We start from the raw sequence: 23,064 nt of genomic DNA, 5'->3' as shown, positions 1-23,064 counted from the left end.
GGTGGTAATATGGTGGGGTATGCAGCTGCTAACCCTAGCTAAGAGAGGAATGGGAGTCATGTGGTGAAGAGAGCCTGCAATAAATGGACGGGAGGCTTTGAGGGGTGGGTTCCTGAATACTCTTCTCATTTATGAGTATAGGCAACTTTCCCTTGACCCATTTAGGATGAGCTGTTAACCTTTTTAGAAGAAAAAAAGAAGATGAAAAAAATGGACAAAAACCTTAGAAAATGCCTCGTCAGAATTTCTGGAGACTCTAAAAATTTAAAAGTGCCAACAACCGTTCCGTACAAGGTTTTCTTATATTGGTGAAGAAGATGTTCGATGGAAGCTTTAAACTAAGTCTCTCTCAATGTGTTCTCATCTTTCGGTGCATATGTGGAGAGAGACTAGAGAGTCCATGGAGGACTATTGCAGAGGTCCAATGTTTTTTTTTTCCCTCTCTTGAATCTCTGAGTGGGTTCAACCACCACCTACCTCTCTAAATCTCCCCATATGCTTAAATGGATACCATCAATTCATTTATCTGCTCCTCCTTTTAGTCTGCTCCATCTCTCTCTCTCTCTCTCTCTCTCTCTCTAACATGGACATTACTCTTCCCACACGCTTTTGCTAATAATAAAGCCACCACCAAACAACATCGGAACATCCATAGTTTAGAAGTTGGTTCAATGTACATGGTGGTCTGGTGGTCCGTTTGATCCCCCCGCCCAACACTATCAAGAACCACCAAAAGAATCCTTAGAACCACAAGAAACCCCACTTCCCAAACGCTTTTCCCTTTCCTCCTTATAGCATTTCTAAAACTCAGCATTAGGGGAAAAAAAAAGAGTTCCCAGAAGCAAGAAGTGCCGCCGTAGAAAGAACGAAGCCCTGAATGCTCCTTCGCTGACGTTTTGCAGCGAAGGTGACCGCTGAGGCAGTGGCGGGATTTCACGTAGGATATGGACGGAGTAGCAGCGAGATCGAGAAGGGTGCTCTCTTTATGCGGGAGGCTCATGAACGAGGTGGTGAGCTTCTTCGTCTTCTCTCTCCTGGACCTGCTGGACGCTGCCCTCTGCCTCGCCTTCAAGGTCTCCGACTTTCTCGCCGAGGCCGAGTGGAAGCCCTGCTACTGCTCCGCCTCCTCCGCCAGGGAGGCCATCCACGGCGCTGCTGGTGGCGAGATCCTGGTCTCCGAGCGCGGCGAGTCCAATATCGTGTGCCTCAGCTCGGGGGGCGGCAGTGGCAATGTCAATAAGATCCGGCTCGACCAGGTATCCGACACGCTCTACACGAGGCCTTCGAAACTCCAGGAGGTCTCAGAGTCCATAAAGCGGTTGTACGAGAAGAGGGGGAAGGAAAGGGCGGCGAAGGCCGCGACTATGTTCGCGGTGGACTCCGCTGTGGTGGAGATGCTGCAGGGGAGGATGGTGCGGAAGCAGCCGCATCCGATCCGTCGGTGGTCAGACTGCGACTGCGAGGATTGCACGTCGTGGGCATCGCGGAGGAGGAGGAGCCTCTTTGTCAAAGTCGCCGGAGCTAAAGGTATGATTTTTTTTTTTCGTGAGTTCAAATAAAAGGACTAAAACCAATCTTTAATATATCATTTTTTTTAAGGATATTATGTTTAAACATATTTGCAGGGTGGAAAATATTGAATTTATATAGACAAAATGTCAATTATATCGACTGATGTAATTGTTATGTTTGCACAAAATCATATGAAAACCAAGCATTTCTACTAAAGGCTGTAGAGAAAATTTGACAGATTTTACACAGAGGGCAAACTCAGAGAGTCCCTAGTATGTGTTTTGACCTGAGGAGGTGTCGAAGATCGAATTAAGTTGTGGACAGTTTTTGGAACATGTTCGACTTACAATGTTAGGGCATCTCATTTTATTTTCTCACAAGGTTTATCTTAAGTTAATATTTTTGTTGGATCAATTGTTATGTGTATCTCAACTCTTATAATTACGGGTCATAGCGCATTTCCATACTAAGAGTTTCCAAATTTGCATGCCCGTTCTTTTCACTAGAATGAGGTAACTTAGGAGATGATGATCCTATGAATCTAGTTAAATATACGGAGAAAAAATATTTTGGGGTTTGATTCTAAATTAGGCATCAACAATTAAGATTGTTGAAATACCAATAAGATGCTATAATGAAGACAAGAGGGTCCTCATCATAACCCTTTGGGCTGTTGCAAATCTCCATAAAGAATTTATTTGTTCATCCGAAATCAACGTACCCTTTGGAAAACGTGGGACATATCGCAAGCTTCTTACATATTTTAAGATAAAAATGGAAGATCATGAGTTAGGAAGAGATCCCCACCAAACTCGAACCATCACATCGAGTGTTTCACTTGGGTACGTCATTCTTTATGGTGAACGAACATTCCAAACGTGTCTTTACCCCCGTCAAAATTCTATAGCTGATATGGAATGACAATGGTACTTTTGTTGCATTGGCCTCAAGAAGAGTTCATGGCGGGATCTAATTGTAAGAAATTAGAAAGGGCGGGGAGCAATGCGCACGGCCCCACCACGAGGTTGAAATTGCATATCTTTTTATAACCTGGGGCAAATTGCATTTTAAATTTTCTAATGTAGATCCGCAAAATTTCTTCTAGCGCAAACAGGGGAAATTGATTCTTTTGGCCATCCACATTTTGTAATGAAATCTTAGTTGATGAAATGCGAATATCATCGATTGATGCATTGCTGTTTATAGGAATGTCAGAAAAACCCCGTGAAGACGTGCTTTTCATTCATGGCTTCATCTCATCCTCTGCATTCTGGACGGAGACGCTGTTCCCGAACTTCTCCGACTCGGCCAAGTCCGCATACCGGCTCTTCGCCGTGGATTTGCTCGGGTTTGGGCGGAGCCCGAAGCCAAGCGACTCGCTCTACACGCTGAGGGAGCACTTGGACATGATCGAGCAGTCGGTGCTCGAGCCCTACAAGGTCAAGTCCTTCCACATCGTGGCTCACTCCTTGGGCTGCATCCTGGCCCTCGCGCTTGCCGTCAAGCACCCTGGCTCAGTCAAGTCCCTAACCCTGCTCGCGCCGGTCAGTTCTTTCTTTGCCTCAGTATAGATGACAAAAAATTCGAATTGAGCTGCTTGACGATATTTTATTATGCTTCTAAAATATGATAGCTTGCATACTCAATTCAACATGGTATTAGAGTAATCAGTGCTGTTGTAATGTCTTACTTTTGTGAAACATATTTTCGAATGGCTATATTATTTGTTTGCCTCCGTAATTATTAGTTTATATACAGAAATGCTAACCATAGACTATCTTTGGCTAACTGTGATTATCTGTTACTAATTATCTTTTGTAGATGGTCAATGAAAAATTAATGAATGATTATTGGCATATTATTCGGCAACGCGTGTGCCTACAGCCGGAGACAAGAATAAAAAAACACTTTTCATCGACGGCGAATATACTCAAAATCACTTATATCGCGTATATATGCTCTTCATTGTGAATTATCTAGAGTTACAACGTTATTTTGGACATAAAAACATGATGGCATGTTGCATTCGAAGGTTGCCTTTTTTCCTTTCTTCGATGAGCCTGAGTCGTGTATGGACGCATGATGCAGCCCTATTACCCGGTGCCCAAAGGCGTGCAGGCGGCACAGTATGTGATGAGGAGGGTGGCGCCGCGGCGGGTGTGGCCGCTCATCACGTTCGGCGCATCGCTCGCATGCTGGTACGAGCACATCACCCGGGCATGGTGCCTGCTCGCCTGCAAGAACCACCGATTCTGGGAGCTCCTCACCAAAATCATCACCAGAAACAGGTGCGTCCTTCTCGTCCGTTCTCACCAACCTTACATAACACACGACCATATGCTAATTCAAACTGGGAATACCGAAATTCATGCTGCTATTGCGTGTTTCACTGGCATTTCCTTTTTCAATTGTTGGCAATGCCAATGCTGGTCTGACCATAGAAAGGGAGCTAAACGACCCTCATCTGTTTATTGTTGAGTTGCTCTTTATAGAAGTCTTTTCTGTTTGAATGTACAATATACAATGACTTGTCTAAAGGAATGAATGATAATTTATGAATTGTGATTAATTTGAATAGACCCAAATTTTGTAAACATCCGAAAAACATTTGAAACAGGATCAGGACGTTCTTGTTTGAGGGGTTCTTCTGCCACACCCACAACGCGGCGTGGCACACGCTCCACAACGTCATCTGCGGCATGGCCGGCAAACTCGACGGCTACCTAGACACGGTGCGGGACCACCTGAGGTGCGACGTGACCATCTTCCACGGCAAGGACGACAAGCTCATCCCCGTTGAGTGTAGCTACAGCGTCCAGAGGAGGGTCCGCCGAGCCCATGTGAAGGTGATCGAGAACAAGGACCACATCACGATCGTGGTCGGGAGGCAGCGGGCGTTTGCGCGGGAGCTCGAGGAGATTTGGAGGAAATCGAGCGGCTGAATCGATCCTCTAAGTCTTTAGTCGCCACGGAGGAGCTGAGGAGTACATGATCATTCGTTACCGATAGATGTTCTACCAAAATCAAAATTGGAACTGAAGTTGCTCGAAATTGGATAGGCCTCAGGCCCCTATTGTTTGATGTGTGAAATACGATCAATTGCATATATTAACGGAGTTGATGAGATCTGAGCAAAACGTCGCATTCGAAATCTTCATATTTTCCAAATGTTGCGCTCACAAACTTCTCTTCTCACTTCCTCTATGTTCTTTCTTGGTCAGTTGGATTTGTGCCAGCCATGAAATAATCAAATGTGGCAAACGCAAGTCCTACTCTTTATCTTACTTTTTGCTTAGCGATCTTGTTCTCTGGATAAGTATTCGTGATTCTTATATGTATTGCAAAATTGATTTACTAGACCAATGTTGACAACTATTTAAAAAAAAACAAAACAAAACAAAACAAAGAAAGAAAAAAACGCACTAAGGGGGCCGGGTTGGGCCAAATCCGGCCTCGGTCCAACCTGCCCCTCCCTTTTCCTCTCTTGCGCATCCGTGGCCCGACCCAGCTTCCCTCTCCCTTCGGCCCAACCTGTGCCCCAATTATCTTCCTCCTCCTGCCTATTTTCACGCGCGGAACCTGCAACAGAAAAGACAACAATAGAAAAGATAGCAACAAAGCAGGAGATGGGAGAGCAGAGCAAGAGATGGGAGAGTAGAGCAAGATGAGAGCAAGAAGAGAAGAGAAGGTAAGGGAAGAGAAGAGAAACGAGAGAGAGAGAGAAGAGAACACAGGGAGGGAGGAGAGAGGGCAACTGAGAGGGAGGAAGTGAAATAGGAGCTGGTGGAGAGGGAAGCCAAGGAGTTGAGAGCCTCTGAGATGCCTTGCCACCGTCGGAGAGCTATCCATTTGACGTCGATCGCCTCCATTTCCTCCGGAGCTTCAAGTAGGCATTCTGTTGAGCGCCTGTGTGCGTGTGGTGAAACCTTGTGGGTCGGAGCTCACCTCAACCCTTTTGAGCGAGCTCCAGCCACCACCTATCCCCTGCTACATTCTTTGTTACTTTGGCACACATCCTTGGCAGTCTTGACTTGCGCTCGGGCCTCGACTAAGCTCAAAGCCCCCGTTTCCCGGAACACCCTCCACCTGTTTGATGTAATGCAATGCCCATGCTCAGCTTCGTCATTTAATCCCTAGCCAGGATGATTAGACACAGGAGTGGGGTTGTGGTTTGGTTGGAAGCCGGGCTATGCTCCTGTCGAACCCAAAGCACAATCGTTGTGCCCTAGTTGGGCACCTCTCGCGCCGTTCGCCGTCCCCACCTTCCCCGCGACCAGGTAGTCGTAGTGTAGGGGTCGCGGTCCGGTAGAGCATCGCCCTTGACCGACCCCTTGTTGCCTCGACAAGCCGACTGTCCGATGTTGGCCACCGCCTCCTTCCCTCTTGGAAGCCGCCCGAGCATCCCGCCATCCTCGTCCTTCCCGTTGCGGCCGGTTAGCTGCTAGACAGGGGTGCAAGCTAGGTTGGGCTAGATCACAAATCTGGCCCACTTGGCCTTCTTCACGTGGGTTTGCGGGAGGGGCCTTTCTCTTTTGCAAAGAAAGGGGTTGGGCCCGTCGGTTGGGCCTAATCCCAAATTAGGCAAAGGCCCGACCACCCTTGGTTAGGCTTGGTCCTCTCAGGTGAGTATCTGGCTTGTCCCAACCAATTCAGTCCCGAGCGAGTCTGACCTGACTCGCCCCGAACGGGTTAGACCCGGGTTGGGTCAAATTGGACCCGACCCAGCTCGGCTAAAAAAAAAAATCGAAAATCTAAAAAATACAGGGTTTGGTTGGGAATTTCCATGTCTTGCATTCTTAGTGTAATTAGGCTTTTATTTGCTTGTATATTGATTATATCGTATGTTTAATTTGTATATTTAATTACGTTTGCAAGTGTTTAATTGCACATGTTCAATTTTACTATAATTAGGATATTGGTGGCTATAATTATTATTTTAATGATTGTACACATGCATGATCACCTCACATATTAGTGGATAGGTATAAAATCAATCAAAATTGCTGGACAAAAATATTTTCTTTTAAAATGAACAAGATTAGATATTGAAATGGTACTAATTGGTTAATTAGTGTAACCAAGTCCCCAACCCTAAATTCTTTGGTTGCGTAAGAAATGAGGTACATTCTCATACCTCACTTGGTTTCTAGCCGATCCCAATAAGTTAGTAGCTACTTCTTGTGAAATCCTTCACAATACCCCAATGTCGCTAGAGGTATGGGCTTGGGAGAGCCCAAGCCCATATCATGGACCATACGCCCGTCTTTTAGGCAACGCCCTAAACCTATTCTCTTTCTTCGAGGGGTAGGTTGCAACAGCTTGATGACTCCACTAGGGACCGATTTTAGATCTTAGAGGACTTAGACCAAAATTGATCTTGTTGAAAAATATATATTTTTTGCTTGGTAGCAAGGATCTAAGGTACACCCTAACATGTCAGGTGTTAAATGTTCATGCAGAATGTGAGGTATAAGGGGAAGTGATTGCTAACACTTATTTTATAGGGGGTGTAGGAATGAATGATTTATTTATACATGAAATGTTGCTTGCTTATAAATTGTCATGCCTGCGTTCTTTGCATTGCATTACACCATGACACACACTACTTGCCACCAGACCTAGGCCGCATAGGATCACCTAGAATGATGTTGAGGTAGATACTACTTTGACTACAATCATGTAGCACTAGTCGCCCATCTTGACCTCGAAATTTCCTTCTTGATGTCAAAAGCCTATACATTGGTCTACAACCACGAGACATGGATCGGCCCTTTGACAAAGTCGGAATCATGGGTAACACAACCTAGTCGCGATCATGCTAGTTCGGTTTGGTGATCCTATGGTTCCATTTTAAGCCGTATAGAGTAGAGATCGAACCACATCCCATGTGTATGTCTATGTAATTAAAAAAAAAAAAGGAGAGAGAAGTCGTCCCCCATTGTAAGTATCATTCTTCTTTTTTTTTTTTTAAATGAATTTTCATTAGAAATTCGCGGAGACCAACCGAATGTCCTGAATTATGTAGGCTCATAATTGAAAAAATTTGCAATCACTCTTGATAGGTGAATATTGAATGCAAGTTCTAAACACTTTGATTTGGCCTTGTTGAACACATGGTTTTGTTTAAATTTTTAATTATGAGCTCAAAACCACTTTTTGTTTAGAAATTCTTTCAAGTCAAAATTATATTTTGGGGCACAAAAAAAATTGAGATCATATTTTCAATCAATTTCTTCCTTTCTCACATTCTGGGATTGAAATTCAAATAATATTTCATGTATAGATTTCTCAAAACAAAAGTAACTTCATTTTTGCAGGAGTAAAATCATAAATCAATTTTTAAAAAATCAATGCCACTTTTGCATCTGAAACTTTTAGAATAAGAGTGAACGTTCAATTGATGGCCGCGAATTGATTTTTTTTTTTTAATGATGTCTTCTCTTATGATAAAATCTTGGTGAAATACTAAAATCCCGTAATAAGGACTATGGGGCATATACCGTCGCCTCAATTTTGTTGTAAGAATCGACCTCATTGAGAGATCATTTTCTCTCATTCACATACTAACATTGTCATCTTTTTGTAGGTTATGCGTGATAATCCTTGACATTCTCGTGTTTAATCACATAGAGAAGTGAATTCTAAATCTAGGACAAGAGTTGATATTTACTCTTATCTATACAAGAGTTTCTTGTATTTTATCGTTGTTTTTATTCTTGTTAGGAACCATGTTTTCCATTTTGGGTTTTGATTGTGAATCCAATTGATGCTTTTGTAAATCATGCAACTCACATTTTTTTTTTTAATGATGGAATTCAATTTCATGAAAATCATCCTTTTAAAAAAAAAAAAAAACTCAGAAGTGTTTTAAATGAACCTTTATGTCTAGCTTCGAAATGTTTTGAAAATGAATTTCAAGAAAGTTTTGCTTAAAGCCCTCTTTTCACATGGTCGCTTTCTCAGGTAGAATGAGGAGTTTATTTGAGATCGGCATCTGCCCCTTCTATAAGATAAAAGCGTAGGCTCATGGAACTCGAGGAGCAAGCATGCGTCGAGGCTTCGTTGGCGCCAATCTTCCATAGAGGCGGAACGAAATTGAATTCTGTTCTAGGAAGTTTCTTTATTTGGAGGTTGGGCATCGCCATCACCAGATTTTTTTACAAGTTTTATCAAGAGTCGCATCATATGTTACTAAAAGGCTAGCACTAGGGCTCTTGCACATTTTGGCAATTAAAGCATTTAAACATTTGGCTGCAAGAACTTTCTGCAATCAACTTTAGAGATTCGTGTCACAAAATGCTACTTTGTTATATGCTTTATCGCAAGGAAATGATGCAAATGCCTTAGATGCCAAAATAGCCCATCGATCTCGTTCACTTTGCATGATGAGACAAATGAAGGGAGTTGCCAAGCATCCAAAAAGGCGAATTCGAAGGAAGAGTAAATTGTATCGATTCCAATTATCCATTTCAGATTACATGACTTTCTTTTTATTGTCAAGGAGACATCAAGAGTACCAAGTTTTGTAACGTTCCAACAAATGTGATGGAGCATTATTAAGTCCTATTCATCTTAAACAAAAAAAGATTCAAATGAAACCAATGGGCAATATCATCCCTTCCTCCATAAGAGATACCTTGAGATGTTGATTGTTCGACTTTGGAAAATGATGTATTTTGTTCCTAAACTTGATTCTCTTTAGCATAAAAAAATGACATATCCTTTTCTTTGATACAGGAAAGACTCGAACAAAATAAAAGTTTGTCAAATAAAGAGTGGGGGAGCAACGATTGATTTAGAAAGAAATCTCTCCTTCCCCCACCATTGAAGCTTGCTAGAACAACATTGTCAAATTCATCAAGAAATGATGTATCGTTCCTCAATTGAACTCAATTAAGTATGGAGATAACTTGTTTCATCTCCTCTTCTCATAAGGTGATAAATGGGAAAAAAGGTTGTACCTTGACCATCGAAGCAGCACCTTCCACCAAGGAATCATGCTAAGACCTAATTGTCCATTTTGCCGTAAAGGCATGTGTATAGTTCCTAAATGATTCCCAATTGAGCGAGGAAATAACATGTCCAATCTTTTCTTTGCAGGCAGTAAATAGGCAAAACATCTAAAGAACAATATCCTCAAATGTGGAAACAATGAGCAATCATTCTCCTTTCAATGCAAGATCTTGAAAAACACATCTAATGATCCATATTTTAAATTTTTCAAGCTCCTTGTCAAATAAACGTCTATTTGAAAAGAGCATTTGAAAAAGCAGGAATTGAACTTTGTAAATTGTTGTATGCAATAAAGAAGTGATTTTCATGGATAAAGTCAAGGCCACATAGCCATTTTTCAATCAATTCTAGCCACTTCAGACAAAGTTCATACTTGAAGAATGAAAACACATGAATGATAAATTGTGTCGATTCCAATTGCTCATTTTGATAGCATCTCTAATATAATTCTCTTTTCCTTTGATAGGAAAACATCAAACACTTAAAGGCAAATGCAAGTGAAGGGTAATGTCGAGTTACCAAATATCCACGAGGGTGAATTCAGGAAATATTAGCACCCATAGGATAAAAGCAAATGAAGGGTAATAATGTATCATTTCCAACATTTCAATCCCCAAAGATTTTTGTATTAACATACTCTTTCACATTCTTTACAGGGTTACCAAATCGGCATGCCGCAGGTAAGTACCCTTCTTCTCAAAATTAAATGAAAAAAATGGAGAATTTTCATTACAAAAAGGACCTTTAGCACTTTCCTAGAAACAAACACAAAAATGAATAATTGAAAAAAGAAAAAAACTTTCTACAAACTTTTTGAACATCATTTTTATCTCAAAATTATTTTCTCGTTTTGTGGGTTATATTTTGAATCAAAATTTCCTATGGAGATTAATCTACTCAGATGATCTCAGTAGAACGAAATGGAGATGTTGATCATGCCAAGTAGAGGATACTTAGAATGAAGAAAGACAAGTTATTTCCAAACACATCCTTCAAACACTTTTGAAAGTTGAGTGGAAAACGACATTCTCTTAGGACAAAGGATTCATTCGCATTGAACACAAACATCGAAATGATAAAGGCATTGCCTTCATTAATCCCAAGCACCAAGCTAATCTCTTGCTAACTCTTTTGGCCGAATAAGGATGATTCTTCAAAGTACCCTTGTCAAGAACAACCCTTGTCGCGACCTAACCCTCGAGGGGAGGAAACATGTTTTAGGAGTATTGCCTAAAGGATGGACCTAAGGCCCATGATTAAGCGCGGGTTCTCTCAAGCCCATACCTCTCATGACGTTGGGGTATTTTTAAAAAATTTGCAATAAGGGGTCATCACTAGCCTATTGGAGTCGGCTAGAAACCAAGTGAGAAATAAGAGTGTACCTCACTTCCTACGCAACTAAAGAATCTAGGGTTGAGAACTTGATTACACAAATTAATCAATTAGTGCCTTTTCAGTACCTAATCTTGTTCATCTTTAAAAAAAAAAAAATTTTTATCAAACAGTTTGGATTAATTTTATATCTATCCACTAACATGTGAAGTGATAATGCAGGTACGCAATCATAAAAATAACAATCATAGCTACCAAGATATTAATTGCAATAAAATTGAGCACGTGCAATTAAACATAATTAAATATGCTAATCAAACACACGATATAATTAATATACGAGCAAATAAAATCCTAATTACACTAAAAAGGTAAAATATAGCAATTCCTAACCAAACCCTCCATTTTTTTGGATTTTCAAATTTTTAAAATTTTTTAAATTATATATATTTTTTTCGTTTGGGCCGGGTCAAGTCGTCGGCCGGACCCGGTCTAACCTAATCGAGGCGAGCTGGTCAAACCTGCCCAGATCTAGTCCAAGGCGAGTTGGTCGCTTGCCCGAAAAGGGGTTAGGCCCGACCAAAGGTGGTCGGGCCCTCACTTAAATTGGGGTTGGGCATAGCTGGCGGGCCCAATCCCTCTTTTACAAATGAGGTTCTCTGGCCAAGGCGCAACGGCGCCATCCCAGTTAGGCGGGGGCGACTCGACCATTGAGATCGATCGGTCTCGGCAGCGGCGACGGGCGTCGGTAGAGGACGGCGTTCCATCGGCCCATAACCCCCTGCTCCGCGATCTGCTTGGTCAAGACAAAGAAGATGGCGACGGCAAGTGGCACGAGTGGCCTCCGACTAGACAGCGGGGCCTCACCGATGGCCAAACGACCTGACTAGAGCTGTAAGCAAAGGGGCGGAAATAGAGGTTTCGGTTGGGCATTTCGACAAATAGGTGGCACGCACTAGTGGAGCTAAGGATTTTCGGCTTGGCTGAAGCTCAAGCGTGAACCCAGAGGACTAATGAAGCAAGCCTATACACCAAGGGTCGCGATGGGGGACAAACAGGGGCCGAAACTCGCCCGAATTGGTCAGGATGAGCTTTGGCCGGCTCATTTCTGAAGACGACCACCAAGTTCTTGATGAAATGCCTACCTGGGTTTTGGCGGAGATTGCGACGGTAGCATCGATCGGCGACTGTAGCAGTGACCCGGAGATGCGTCAATGATGATAATGGTGGCGTCGGAGACTCCCCTTCTCCTCTCTAGTCCTCTCTCTCGCTCTCGGTCCGATTCTCCCTCGGTGCGTTCTCCTCCCTTCGTTTTCTCCCTATCACCCTCTTTGTTCTCCCCCCCCATTTTTGTGCTGTCTTGTCCTTCTTCTCCCCTGCTCCTGTCTTTTCCCTCGCCCCTATCTTTTGCTCCTCCTCTGCTCCTTTGCTCTTGTTGCTCTTTGGTCTTTTCACTCTGTAGGTTCCTGTGCACGAAGACACAAATAGGAGGAGGCAAGTTGGGACGTGGGTTGGGCCGAAGGGAGAGGGCTTAGGCCTCGTAGGGGAAAGAGAGGCGAGCGACAGGCCGGGCCAAGGCCAGATCCAGCCTAACCTGACCCCTAAGTGCTTTTTTGTTTTGTTTTTTTGTTGTTTTGTTGTTTTGTTTTTGTTTGTTTTGCTGTTTTTCTATTCTCTTTTTTTTTTTTTTTTTGGTTTAAAAATAGGTGTCAACAACCCCACATCGGGATAACATAAGAGGTTACGGTTGAAATGTAGAATGAAAAATTGAAAAAGATTCTATTGCTTTTACTTGCATCAATTTTCTTGTGATAGTTTTAGAGGAATTCTCATCGAAGATTTACTCATCCCTAGGTGAAGAAGAGCATTTCCTTCTGTACCCAAACACTGACACTCATTACTTAAACCAATTTGGGCCTAATTGTTCAATTCAGAAGCCCAAGCGGTGATTATCTCCCTTCACTCAGACAAGGTATAAGGATTGACCACACACAATTGACATTTACGAGAAAATGTGAAAAGCATCTAGAAAGTCATAAGAGCTCCAAAAGTTCAAAGAGCAAAAAGTTCAACAAAAATTAGGAGGCATGAAAAAATAGTAAAGCCAATGCCCGTCAAGAAAAAGAGCAAAAAAGGCTACATCTTATGTGAAAGAAAAGTTATCAAATTCCAAATGCTTGCATAATAAAAAAAAAATCATCGCAAGTGCAAAAGAAATTAGAGAAAGGAGCAAAGCTCCCATGTGGAGATGATTGACCAAGGGACTTTCAAGACATGCTATGTTTCAAAAGCCAAATGGTTTCGAAAGATTGAGTGACTTAGTTACGATGCCATGATAATCACCGACTCTTAAAAATCCTCTTGAAAATTTTAAGCCTCTCGAGCCTCTCTCGATCCAACATTACAACCCTCTTCTGAAGTCTCTTCTAATTGAGATGGTTCAAGTGAAAATAGGAATGCCACAAAAAAGCTATTACTTGAAGGAGTGGAAGCAATTCTATCTTGTCTTATCTTCCAAGTTCTCGACTTATAAACCCGATGAAGATAATAACAAATGTTCCTTTATTGGCTTGAAAGCAATAATCCCTTTGTGTAAGCCCATGCCTAAACCTATATTACGGTCCTTTCAAAAAACCTTTTTGATCGTTCAGATTGTGCTCATCGCGAATGTTTCTAAAAGCCTTTGACATGGGTTATGTGAGATACCATCAGCAATCAGTTACTTCCCACGCGAATGGATGGGATCAAGCAGCAATTTTATCGAGAGTGTGTGAGAAACCCTTTCTGACTAAGAAGCTCTAGTTTGGCATGCTTAATGAGTTTTTTTCACGAGTTGTAGCCATTTTGATAAGAACTTAACTCCCAAAAAATTTGATAATTAATGATACATCCCTGAGCAAGATGACAATTCTGCACCACATGATACTGATTGGCATCGAATATTTATTTGAAGCAATAGGACTTAGCTTGATTAGCTTGTTCAATTAATGTTGCAATACTACCAATAGTCTCTTGATGACATCCCTAATGACATTTGCTCAAGTTGAGTTTGATAGGATTCCTCAATGAAGCCAAGCAGTTTTCAAAGGGTTAGCGAGTGCTTCCCTTAAAAACCAAAGGTTCATGGTTAACCTCAAACCATGTCATCTACAAGGTTCATGATCAGCCTCAAACCATGTCGTCTACAAGGTTCATGGTCAGCCTCAAACCATGTCATCTACAAGGTTCATGGTCAGCCTTAAGCCATGCCGTCTCCAAAGGTTCATGGTCAGCCTTAAACCATGTCATCTCAAAAGGTTCATGGTCAACCTCAAACTATGTCATTTACAAGGTTCATGGTCAACCTTAAACCATGCCATCTCCAAAGGTTCACGGTCAGCCTTAAACCATGTCATCTCTAAAGGTTTATGGTCAGCCTCAAACCATGTCATCTACAAGGTTTATGATTAGTCTTAAACCATGCCGTCTCTAAAGGTTCATGGTCAGCCTTAAACCATGTCATCTCCAAAGGTTCATGGTCAACCTCAAACCGTGTTATTTACAAGGTTTATGGTTAGCCTTAAATCATGCCGTCTCCAAAGGTTCATGATCAACCTTAAACTATGTCATCTCAAAAGGTTCATGGTCAGCCTTAAACCATGCCATCTCCAAAGGTTCATGGTTAGCCTTAAACCATGTTGTCTCCAAAGGTTCATGGTCAGCCTTAAACCATGTCGTCTCCAAAGGTTCATGGTCAGCCTTAAACCATGCCGTCTCCAAAGGTTTATGGTCAGCCTTAAACTATGTTATCTACAAGGTTCATGGGTTTTCCTCAGATCATGTATCTTCAACTCGGTCAAAACCCGTTGTTACACGGTGAGACTTCATTTTTTTTCATTCTTCCTATGACACGGTGTGTTTCTATAGCCCAAAGCATCTTCTCTCTTTCTTATGACACAGTGTGCTTCTGTAGCTCAGGGTCTCTCTTTCTTCTTATGACACGGTGTGCTTTTGTAGCTTAGGGTCTCTTCTTCTTTCTATGACACGGTGTGCTTCTGTAACCCGATGTCTCTTTTTCTTATGACACGGTGTGCTTCTATCGCCCTGAATCTCTCTTTCCTATGACACGGCGTGCTTTTGTAACCCGAGGTCTCTCTCTACTCTTATGACACGACGTGCTTTTATAGCTCAAGGTATTTCTTCCACTTATGGACACAACGTGCTTCCATAGCTCGACCTAGTGCGAGCCTATGCACCTAGGGTCTCTCTACCACCGAAATAATTTAGGTGTCTTTTTTTTTTTTGAATACAACTTCTTTGAGGCCACATTTAAAGAGTGGGAACTGTTGACACATATTTTTAAACAAAAAAAAAACAAACAAAAAAAAAAGAGAGAAAAGAAACACACTAAAGGGGCCAAGTTGGGCCAAATCCGGCCTCAGCCCAACCTGCCCCTCCCTTTTCCTCTCTTGCGCGTCCGCAGCCCGGCCCAACTTCTCTCTTCCTCCGGCCCGACCCACACCCCAACTGTCTTCCTCCTTCTGCCTGTCTTCACACGCGGAACCTACAGTAGACAAGATAGCAATAGAGCAAGAGATGGGAGAGATGGGAGAGCAAAGCAAGAGGAGAGATGGAAGAGAAGAGAAGGCAGGGGAAGAGAAGAGAAACCAGAGAGAGAGAAGAGAACGTAGGGAGAGAGGAGAGAGGGCTGATCGAGAGAGAACATAGAGGGAGGAAGTGAAACAAGAGTTGGTGGAGAGGGAAGCCAAGGAGTCGAGAGCCTTCGAGATGCCTTGCCATCATCAGAGAGCTGCCTGTCTAACGCCGATTGCCGCCATTTCCTTCGGAGCTTTAGGTAGGCATTTTGTTGAGCGCTTAGTGTGCATGTGGTGAAATCTAATTAGCCAAAGCTCACCTTGACTCTTTCGAGCGAGCTCCGGCCACCACCTGTCTCCCATTGCAATCTCTGTTGCTTTGGCATGCGTCCTCGGCGGTCTTAACTTGCACTTGGGCCTCAGCTGAGCTCGAAGCCCCCGTTTCCCGGAATGCCCTCCACCTATATGATGTAATGCCCAACAAAAGCCCATGCTCAACTTTGTCATTTAATCCCCGGCCAGGATGATTAGACACCGGAGTGGCGTTGTGGTCTGGTTGGAAGCCAAGCTATGCCCCTGCCTAGCCCAAAGCACAATCGTTGTGCCCTAGTCAGGCGCCTCTCGTGCCATTCGCCATCCCCACCTTCCCTGTCGTGACCGGGTAGTCACAGAGCAGGGGTCGCGGTCTGATAGAGCACCACCCTTGACTGACCCCTTGCTGCCCCAACGAGCCGCCTGTCCAACACTAGCCACCGCCTCCTTCCCTCTCGAAAGCCACTCGAGCATCCCGCCATCCCTATCCTTCCCGTCGCGGCTGATCAGTCGTTGGACAGAGGTGCAAGCCGGGCTAGGCCAGATTACAGATCTGGCCCACTCGGCCTTCTTTGCATGGGTCTGTGAGAGGGACCTTTCTCTTCTACAAAGAAAGGGGTTGGGCCCGTCGGTTGGGCCTAATTCCCAAATCAGGCAAAGGCTCGACCACCCTTGGTTGGGCTTGGTCCTCTTGGGTGAGTATCTGGCTCACCCCAACCGGTTCGGACCCGGTGAGTTTGACTCGACTCGCCCCGAATGGGTCAAACCTAGGTCGGGTCGGACCGGACCGAACCCGGCTTGGATGAAAAAAAATATTCCAAAATCTAATAAATGTAGGATTTAGTTGGAAATTGTCTTGCATTCTTAATGTAATTAGGCATTTATTTGCTCGTATATTGATTATATCGCATGTTTAAATTACATATTAATTACGTTTGTGATTGTTTAATTACACGTGCTCAATTTTACTACAATTAGGATTTTGATAGCTATAATTATTATTTTAATAATTGTGCACCCGCATGATCACCTTACATGTTAGTGGATAGGTATAAAATCAATCAAAACTATCTAAAAAAAAAAATATTTTCTTTTAATATGAACAAGATTAGATACTAGAAATGTACTAATTGGTTAATTAGTGTAATCAAATCTCCGACCCTAAATTCTCTAGTTGCATAGGAAATGAGGTACACTACCATACTTCACTTGGTTTCTAGCCCCCATATAGTTAGTGGTGACTCCTTATTGCAAAATCTTTCACAATACTCCAATGTCATGCTAGGTATGGCATACCTCGTGCAACATTGGAGTATTGTGAAGGATTTCGCAGGAGAGCCCAAGCCTAATTATGGACCATAGGCCCGTCTTTTAGGCAATGCCCCTAAACTTATTTCCTCCCCCGAGGGGTAGGTCGCAACAACCAGCCAAACTCATTTTAACCCATATTTAATAGATTAAGTTAATTATGTTCGGCAAATGAGTTATAAATGAACTTAGAATGGAAAAATTCAAAAATATATAAATGTTAAATGGGTTCTCGTTTACCCAAATTGAACCTACTTTTGTTATTCTCTCTTCACCTTGTATGATAAATTGATAGACTCCTTAGGCTATTCTCAGTTTAGAGAAGTCTTGGTAGGCTCACTAGATAGGCTCCCCTTCACCCTTATTAAAATAACCAAGATAGCTTATTTTTTTCTTTTTCTTTTTTCTTTTGTTATTTTTATTTTTATTTTTATTAATTTTGTAAATTTCTTTTGTTAGCTTTGGAGTGTATCTTTTTTGCCGTAATTATATAAATTCACTACAAAATACTTACTTTAGCATTTTATAGTCAAAATAGCAATTTTATCCAAATAATATACACAAAAGAAGAGCTTGAGTGGCTTAACTAGGTGGATACTAATTTTCATATGTTGGATTTAATATGAAAGTATTTTAATTAATGTGCCCAGTTGAGTATTGAATCTATTGATCGGATATAGGTTGAGTCGGGTATGTGTCATCAAATTCCTACTACATATAAATACGCTAAAACGACTTAAATAGTGGATTTGGGTCAAACAATTTTGACTCAATCCAAACCTGATCCATGACCAATTTGATAGCCCTACTTTTAATCAATTTGCATATCCAAAGCACTCAAATTACATTACAATTAAACCATAAGATAAATTAACAAACGCATATTCAAAAGCATAGAGAGAATGAATCCCCATTGAAAGCAACGGATTTTGATCTACACAAGCCACAAATGTATGTCTCAACAAAATAAGAAATGTTATGATTTTGTTTGTGAAAGAATTTTCGCTTTTGAAATTTTATACGTTTGGTTTGCTGAAAATAATTAGTCAACATAAAACCATTTATAGCCAAAGAAAACTTGCATGTTTAAGAAAATGAATTCCACAACCTAAGAATTGGTGAAAATATTTTCTTGAAAAATGATTTCCCAAAAAGCTTTTTTCTTTATCATGAAATTTTCCCCAAAACAAACACACCCTAGTGTTTTACTGAAAACTTCATAATATAGGAAGATATCTTCCATGGAAATTATTTTCAAGAAAAATAGTTAGTTTTGATGTATATAGTGATTTAGGAAAAGTGATTTTCATCTTATCAAAATGAGGAGTTATTTTCTTCCGATTTGAACTTGTTATTCAGTTCACCAAAAACGTTTTCATAAATCAGTTAGTTTTTCATCATTTGAATATCGAAAATTTGGGGAATAATTTTTCGAGAGCAGTTATCTTTCGGAGGAATGGATCCTAAATTCCAATCTAGAGGAGGAAAATTGGCGACCACCAGAGATCAACATACCATCATGAGCCCTTGGCCCAAGTCAATTCTCATTAAGCCATGTTTAAAACCAACCCGACCCACTTTCTTCTTTAGGCCAGAAGCACGACCCCCTAAGGGTGACAAATCCTGAAAGAGTTGGAAGGGATGTCAATTTTAGGGGCGTCAGTTTCGTGCCATCATTGAGTCAGTCAGACTCTGGGTTAATGGTGGCGGTGCTTCCCATTATTGCGTTTGTACTGTGGGGAGCCCTCATGTCAGGGTTAAATGAATTGTACCCACCTTATTTCTTTCGAGAAATCGATTTTTTTTTAATTTCTTTTTCTGCCGGCAATAATTGTACTTGATACTGTGAGCTCTTTTCTCGTGACTTTTTGAGAGAAACTATGCCTAAACTCTTAGGGATTTCTGACAATTCCTCGGTCATAAAAAAAAAAAAATACACAAAAATTATGCCTAAACTCAAACCCGATTAATGGACAGGACTGGGCGGGTTTAGGCTGAGCACAATGCGTAAAAGGGCCCAAGTCAACTGAACCCGTACGGCACTTTCATAATGCATAATTTGACGTCACGCCACAATGTGACTACTTCCATCGTGGGGCACATGACAAATCTTGAATCGTGGAGGTAGAAAATCGGGATCAACTCGATGTTTTAACCTGGTGTGAAAATCAGCATCTTTGACAATCTATGTAAGAAGGTTACGGTCCCGCCGTCTTTGTTGACATTTTAAATGACCAGATCATGTCCACGTTCGCGGCCCAGATCTTGTCCATGATATCATAACAGCGCTCCAGATTCTCCAAAGCTTATCGTCATCACATCAATGCGGACGAACTCCAATTGCAAATCGATATGAGCCGCCGCCATCAAACCAAACCATTGAGGGACGCAAACAAAGAAATGGAAACGCTTGCATGTGTGAAAATGCATGAAAGGACGAGATACTTTCTTTCGTGATTAGACAGGAAAAAACAGTCGACTCGGATTGAAGATGTCCGTCCATGTGCCTCACATGCTATTTTTGGAGCATGGAGCTTTGATTTCCTGATGGTTTCTTGGCAATAGAGGACGTTAGAATAGTCAAAGAAGGTGGGGGGAAAAGGAAAATGAAAGGACTACGCATTTCGACCAGAAAAAAAAAAAGGGACTACACATCATTACTCTAAATAATAAGCATAAAGGCTGTTTTTCTAGGGTTGGACAACTAGGGAACATATCAAATGGTTGGGATTTTCACATCCACAACCGAAAATGTCTTGTGTGCTTCATAGTAGGGATATACAAAAAAATCGGAAATCGCTCGACCCATCCGAATCGGACCTGATCAGACTGCAATCAACGGTTCTCATGAGAGTTGATTTGATTCTCGGTTCCAATTTAATGAAATTGGTGAGTACAATCCGATTTTCAATTCATTTTAATAATTTATTTACTTATTTTCTCAATCAAAATAATATAAACAAATATAGAGAAATGAAATAATTGATTGGAGATGTCCATAAAAGCCAATGGCTCATTTTGAAACTATAATTAGGTCTCTTTTTGGTCATTCTCATGATTTAATTAGGTTGACGTTGAAAAAGATGAATAAAACGATTAATGTTTCTAATTCTCAACATGTTTCTAATTCTAGAAATCTTAAGAAGATCACATCATAACTTTCAAAGAAATTAAGTTTTTAACTAATGAGTATTCTCTATTTATTTTGCCTTATAATTTTCAATCTTTAATCAAATCAGTGGCTCACAATTCAACTCAAATGTAAGGCTGAACAAGTTTTTGGGATTGAGGATTAGTTTTATAATGATCCAATTTTTGGGTGAATTTATAAAATTAATAGATAGATTTCAATTTTAATTTTTCAGAATCGATCTTTAATAAGAGATTTTAATTCCGAACGAAAATCGTCGGTCCCAATCATGTTGACACCACATATTTCCTCGCCCTCGTCTAGCATTTCACACCATGCGATGATGATATCGTAATCCCATCACACGATTCATCGTACGTAATAATTGACTTAGCGAAAGGATAAGGCGAGTGCTGGCGATCAGGACTTTGGATTCATTCAATGAAAATGGCCGATGCATGCACGAAAAGCTTGCGATGATCGACAGGTGCGTGGCATCAAATGAAAGGTGACCAGGGGAGATCCCGACTTTTTGGAACTTACGAAAGGGGAGGCACTATCTGGCAAAATTTCTAGAACGGTTTGTGCTTTGGCCACGTGCACCAAGCGTGGTCATGCCCTTATATTCCCTATTCTAGACGTCATCGCAAATGCCCAGACATATCAACTCGTGAAGATGGTTACTAGAAGGTTACAGATCAGCATATTTTAAAAAAATTATCCAAAATATCCTAAATTTATTATATGATGGAGGCATTAATTTAATGATAAAATTTTCAATTTAACTAGTTTAGTTCTAAGCATTTTGACAGTTTTTAATATCATGCTAATTTTGACTATTCCTAATTATAAAAAGGAACTATTGATGAGTCTCTCAAATTATTGACAGTTTTTTTTTTTTTTTTTTGGTAATAATCTAAGGATGCTAGTATGGAGACCTAATTATTTAAGAATATATGAAACATCCTAAAAGTCTTACGAATTGGTTGCACTTATACTTTTGAACTTTGTAGATGGTCCTAACATAGAAGAATTTACATGCAATTAATAAGATTCAAATGAATAATCTCCAGTTTTTAAACTGGAAATCTCTCAATATTCTCACCTAACTGCACCAATCTTGTGTGTGTTTTTAACTTTTTATTTTTTTGGGTGTGTGTGTGCAAGCACTACTACAACTAAATGGTGATTGCGCAGTATCAGCAAGGGGATATTCCATTTTTAGAGAGAAGAGAGAGAGAGAGATTGTTTCAGTAATTACAAACAAAAAAAGTTATAATATTTTTTGTTGCTTTGGTGGCGTGGTGTTTTTGGTTCTGCCGATTGTTTTCGGCTGTTTTATGTTTCTTTTATTCCAATCCCCTTCCACTCATTCTACCTGTTTGCATTATGAGTGAAAGTTTTTTACGCCGGATTTTTGTATAATTGGCTATTCCTCAATATATTCTTATCTTTACCAAAAAAAAAAAAAAGTTATAGTATCACCATGAACACGACACGTACGAATATTTATGCGTCAATCGCGCATGGGTAGACTATACTTTTTTCGTCACAGATTTTCAAACGAGCCTCGCGTTTATCCTTGACGCTTAGCCCCTCAATTTACACTCAATTCAACAAAACAAGGACAGAACTGAAAGCGTAGTTGATGCTCTTACAACATCAATCTTTTCAACCATTTTTTTAAACTGGAACTCATGTGGATGGGTTGTGCTTCGCATGCACCATGCCTAATTTAACAGACTGGAAAAACATTTCAATCAGCAGGAATAAGTTTTTGAAATAAATTTTTTATGTTTATAGCCGACTTCGTACGATATGTGCAAATAGTACTATTCTATTCTAAAATTGTTCGAATGAATGAATTAGTTCCATAATCTTACGAATAATGCAATCCTACTTTACCATTAATTTACGCAAACTAAGTAGAGCAGGCAAAATGGGTTCATTACCCTCTTTTTTTTCACTCAGATTCAACGGGCTAGGTGAGATATGGGTTGTTTAGAAATTTAAAAACAGATTAAAGTGGGTCTAAAACTTACCCATTGTTAATCCATTTCAGCCCCAAAACTTTTTTAGCAGAAGAAAAATAAAAAGATACAGAGAATTGTCATATCCAAGAAGAGATGGAGAAAGGGTGAAGAACCAAAAAAAAAAGAGAACCGCTATCGACGGTGCCCCTTCAACAACGATGGTCTTGCCGGCAACAAACCATCTTCATCTCTTTGATCATGCGTACATCTCTCTCTCTCTCTCTCTCATGTCGCGCGATGGACGGAGTAATCACGCAACGCTGCTGTCAATTAAAGGATCTGTTCCCAATGATGTCTAGTAAATACACGAGCCTTGGCAATGCAGAAGATCTTTACATGTTCATGGGAGTCGCTCCTCAAGCTCAAACTCTTCACCACTTCTCGATTCTCGATTTCTGGTGCTCCATATGTAAGTGACGTGAGCCATTGGACATCGATGACTGCGTGGTTCGAACGAGGAGGACCAATGACGTCAGCAATCAACAGAGAGAGCGGCGACGATAGGAGGAGCAGTGGCGCAATGGCAACGACGACAGATGTCTTTTATTTATCATTCATTTATTTTTTAAGATTTGTTTAGCATTTGTTCTGTTCTGTTTCTGGATAGATTCTGTGGCTGGGTTTGGGTTGGTTGAGCCAGAGTCATTTAAATTGTTTAGCAAAAAGATGACCCATATGCCACCTTTAATTAACTAAGTAATTAGTCTGAATCGGTGTTAAAATACGAAAATCGAATCGAATTGGCGCTTCATTGTTGAGTAATTCCACAATTGAATGCTTTCATTCTTTGGAGATGAGGATGAAAATTGTTAGTAGAGTTGTACTGTTACCGTTCACGACATAAATAGAG

At 41.0% G+C, this 23,064-nt stretch overlaps 1 protein-coding gene across 1 annotated transcript; it reads left to right on the top strand.

Moving 5' to 3' along the window:
* The first annotated feature begins 374 nt into the window (after positions 1 to 374).
* On the top strand, positions 375 to 4,644 carry LOC104444104 (probable lysophospholipase BODYGUARD 3). Its single transcript, XM_010057711.3, has 4 exons — positions 375 to 1,527; positions 2,719 to 3,056; positions 3,601 to 3,800; positions 4,130 to 4,644. The coding sequence occupies exons 1-4, from the start codon at positions 945 to 947 to the stop codon at positions 4,452 to 4,454; spliced, it is 1,446 nt and encodes a 481-aa protein (XP_010056013.2). The 5' UTR covers positions 375 to 944; the 3' UTR covers positions 4,455 to 4,644.
* Positions 4,645 to 23,064: the final 18,420 nt, after the last annotated feature.

This window comes from Eucalyptus grandis, chromosome 11, assembly GCF_016545825.1.
Source record: "Eucalyptus grandis isolate ANBG69807.140 chromosome 11, ASM1654582v1, whole genome shotgun sequence".
Taxonomy (NCBI): Eukaryota; Viridiplantae; Streptophyta; class Magnoliopsida; order Myrtales; family Myrtaceae; genus Eucalyptus; species Eucalyptus grandis.
The sequence above is the reverse complement of the archived record's forward strand: the minus strand, read 5'-3'. Positions and strand labels throughout refer to the sequence as shown.

What these genes read in the sequence shown, in the direction of transcription:
- LOC104444104 (XM_010057711.3), top strand. Translation starts at nt 945, where the DNA reads ATGGACGGAGTAGCAGCGAGATCGAGAAGGGTGCTCTCTTTATGCGGG. An exon ending in CCCTAACCCTGCTCGCGCCG is followed by an intron (nt 3,057 to 3,600) that starts GTCAGTTCTTTC and finishes CGCATGATGCAG; the next exon opens with CCCTATTACCCGGTGCCCAA. An exon ending in AAAATCATCACCAGAAACAG is followed by an intron (nt 3,801 to 4,129) that starts GTGCGTCCTTCT and finishes CATTTGAAACAG; the next exon opens with GATCAGGACGTTCTTGTTTG.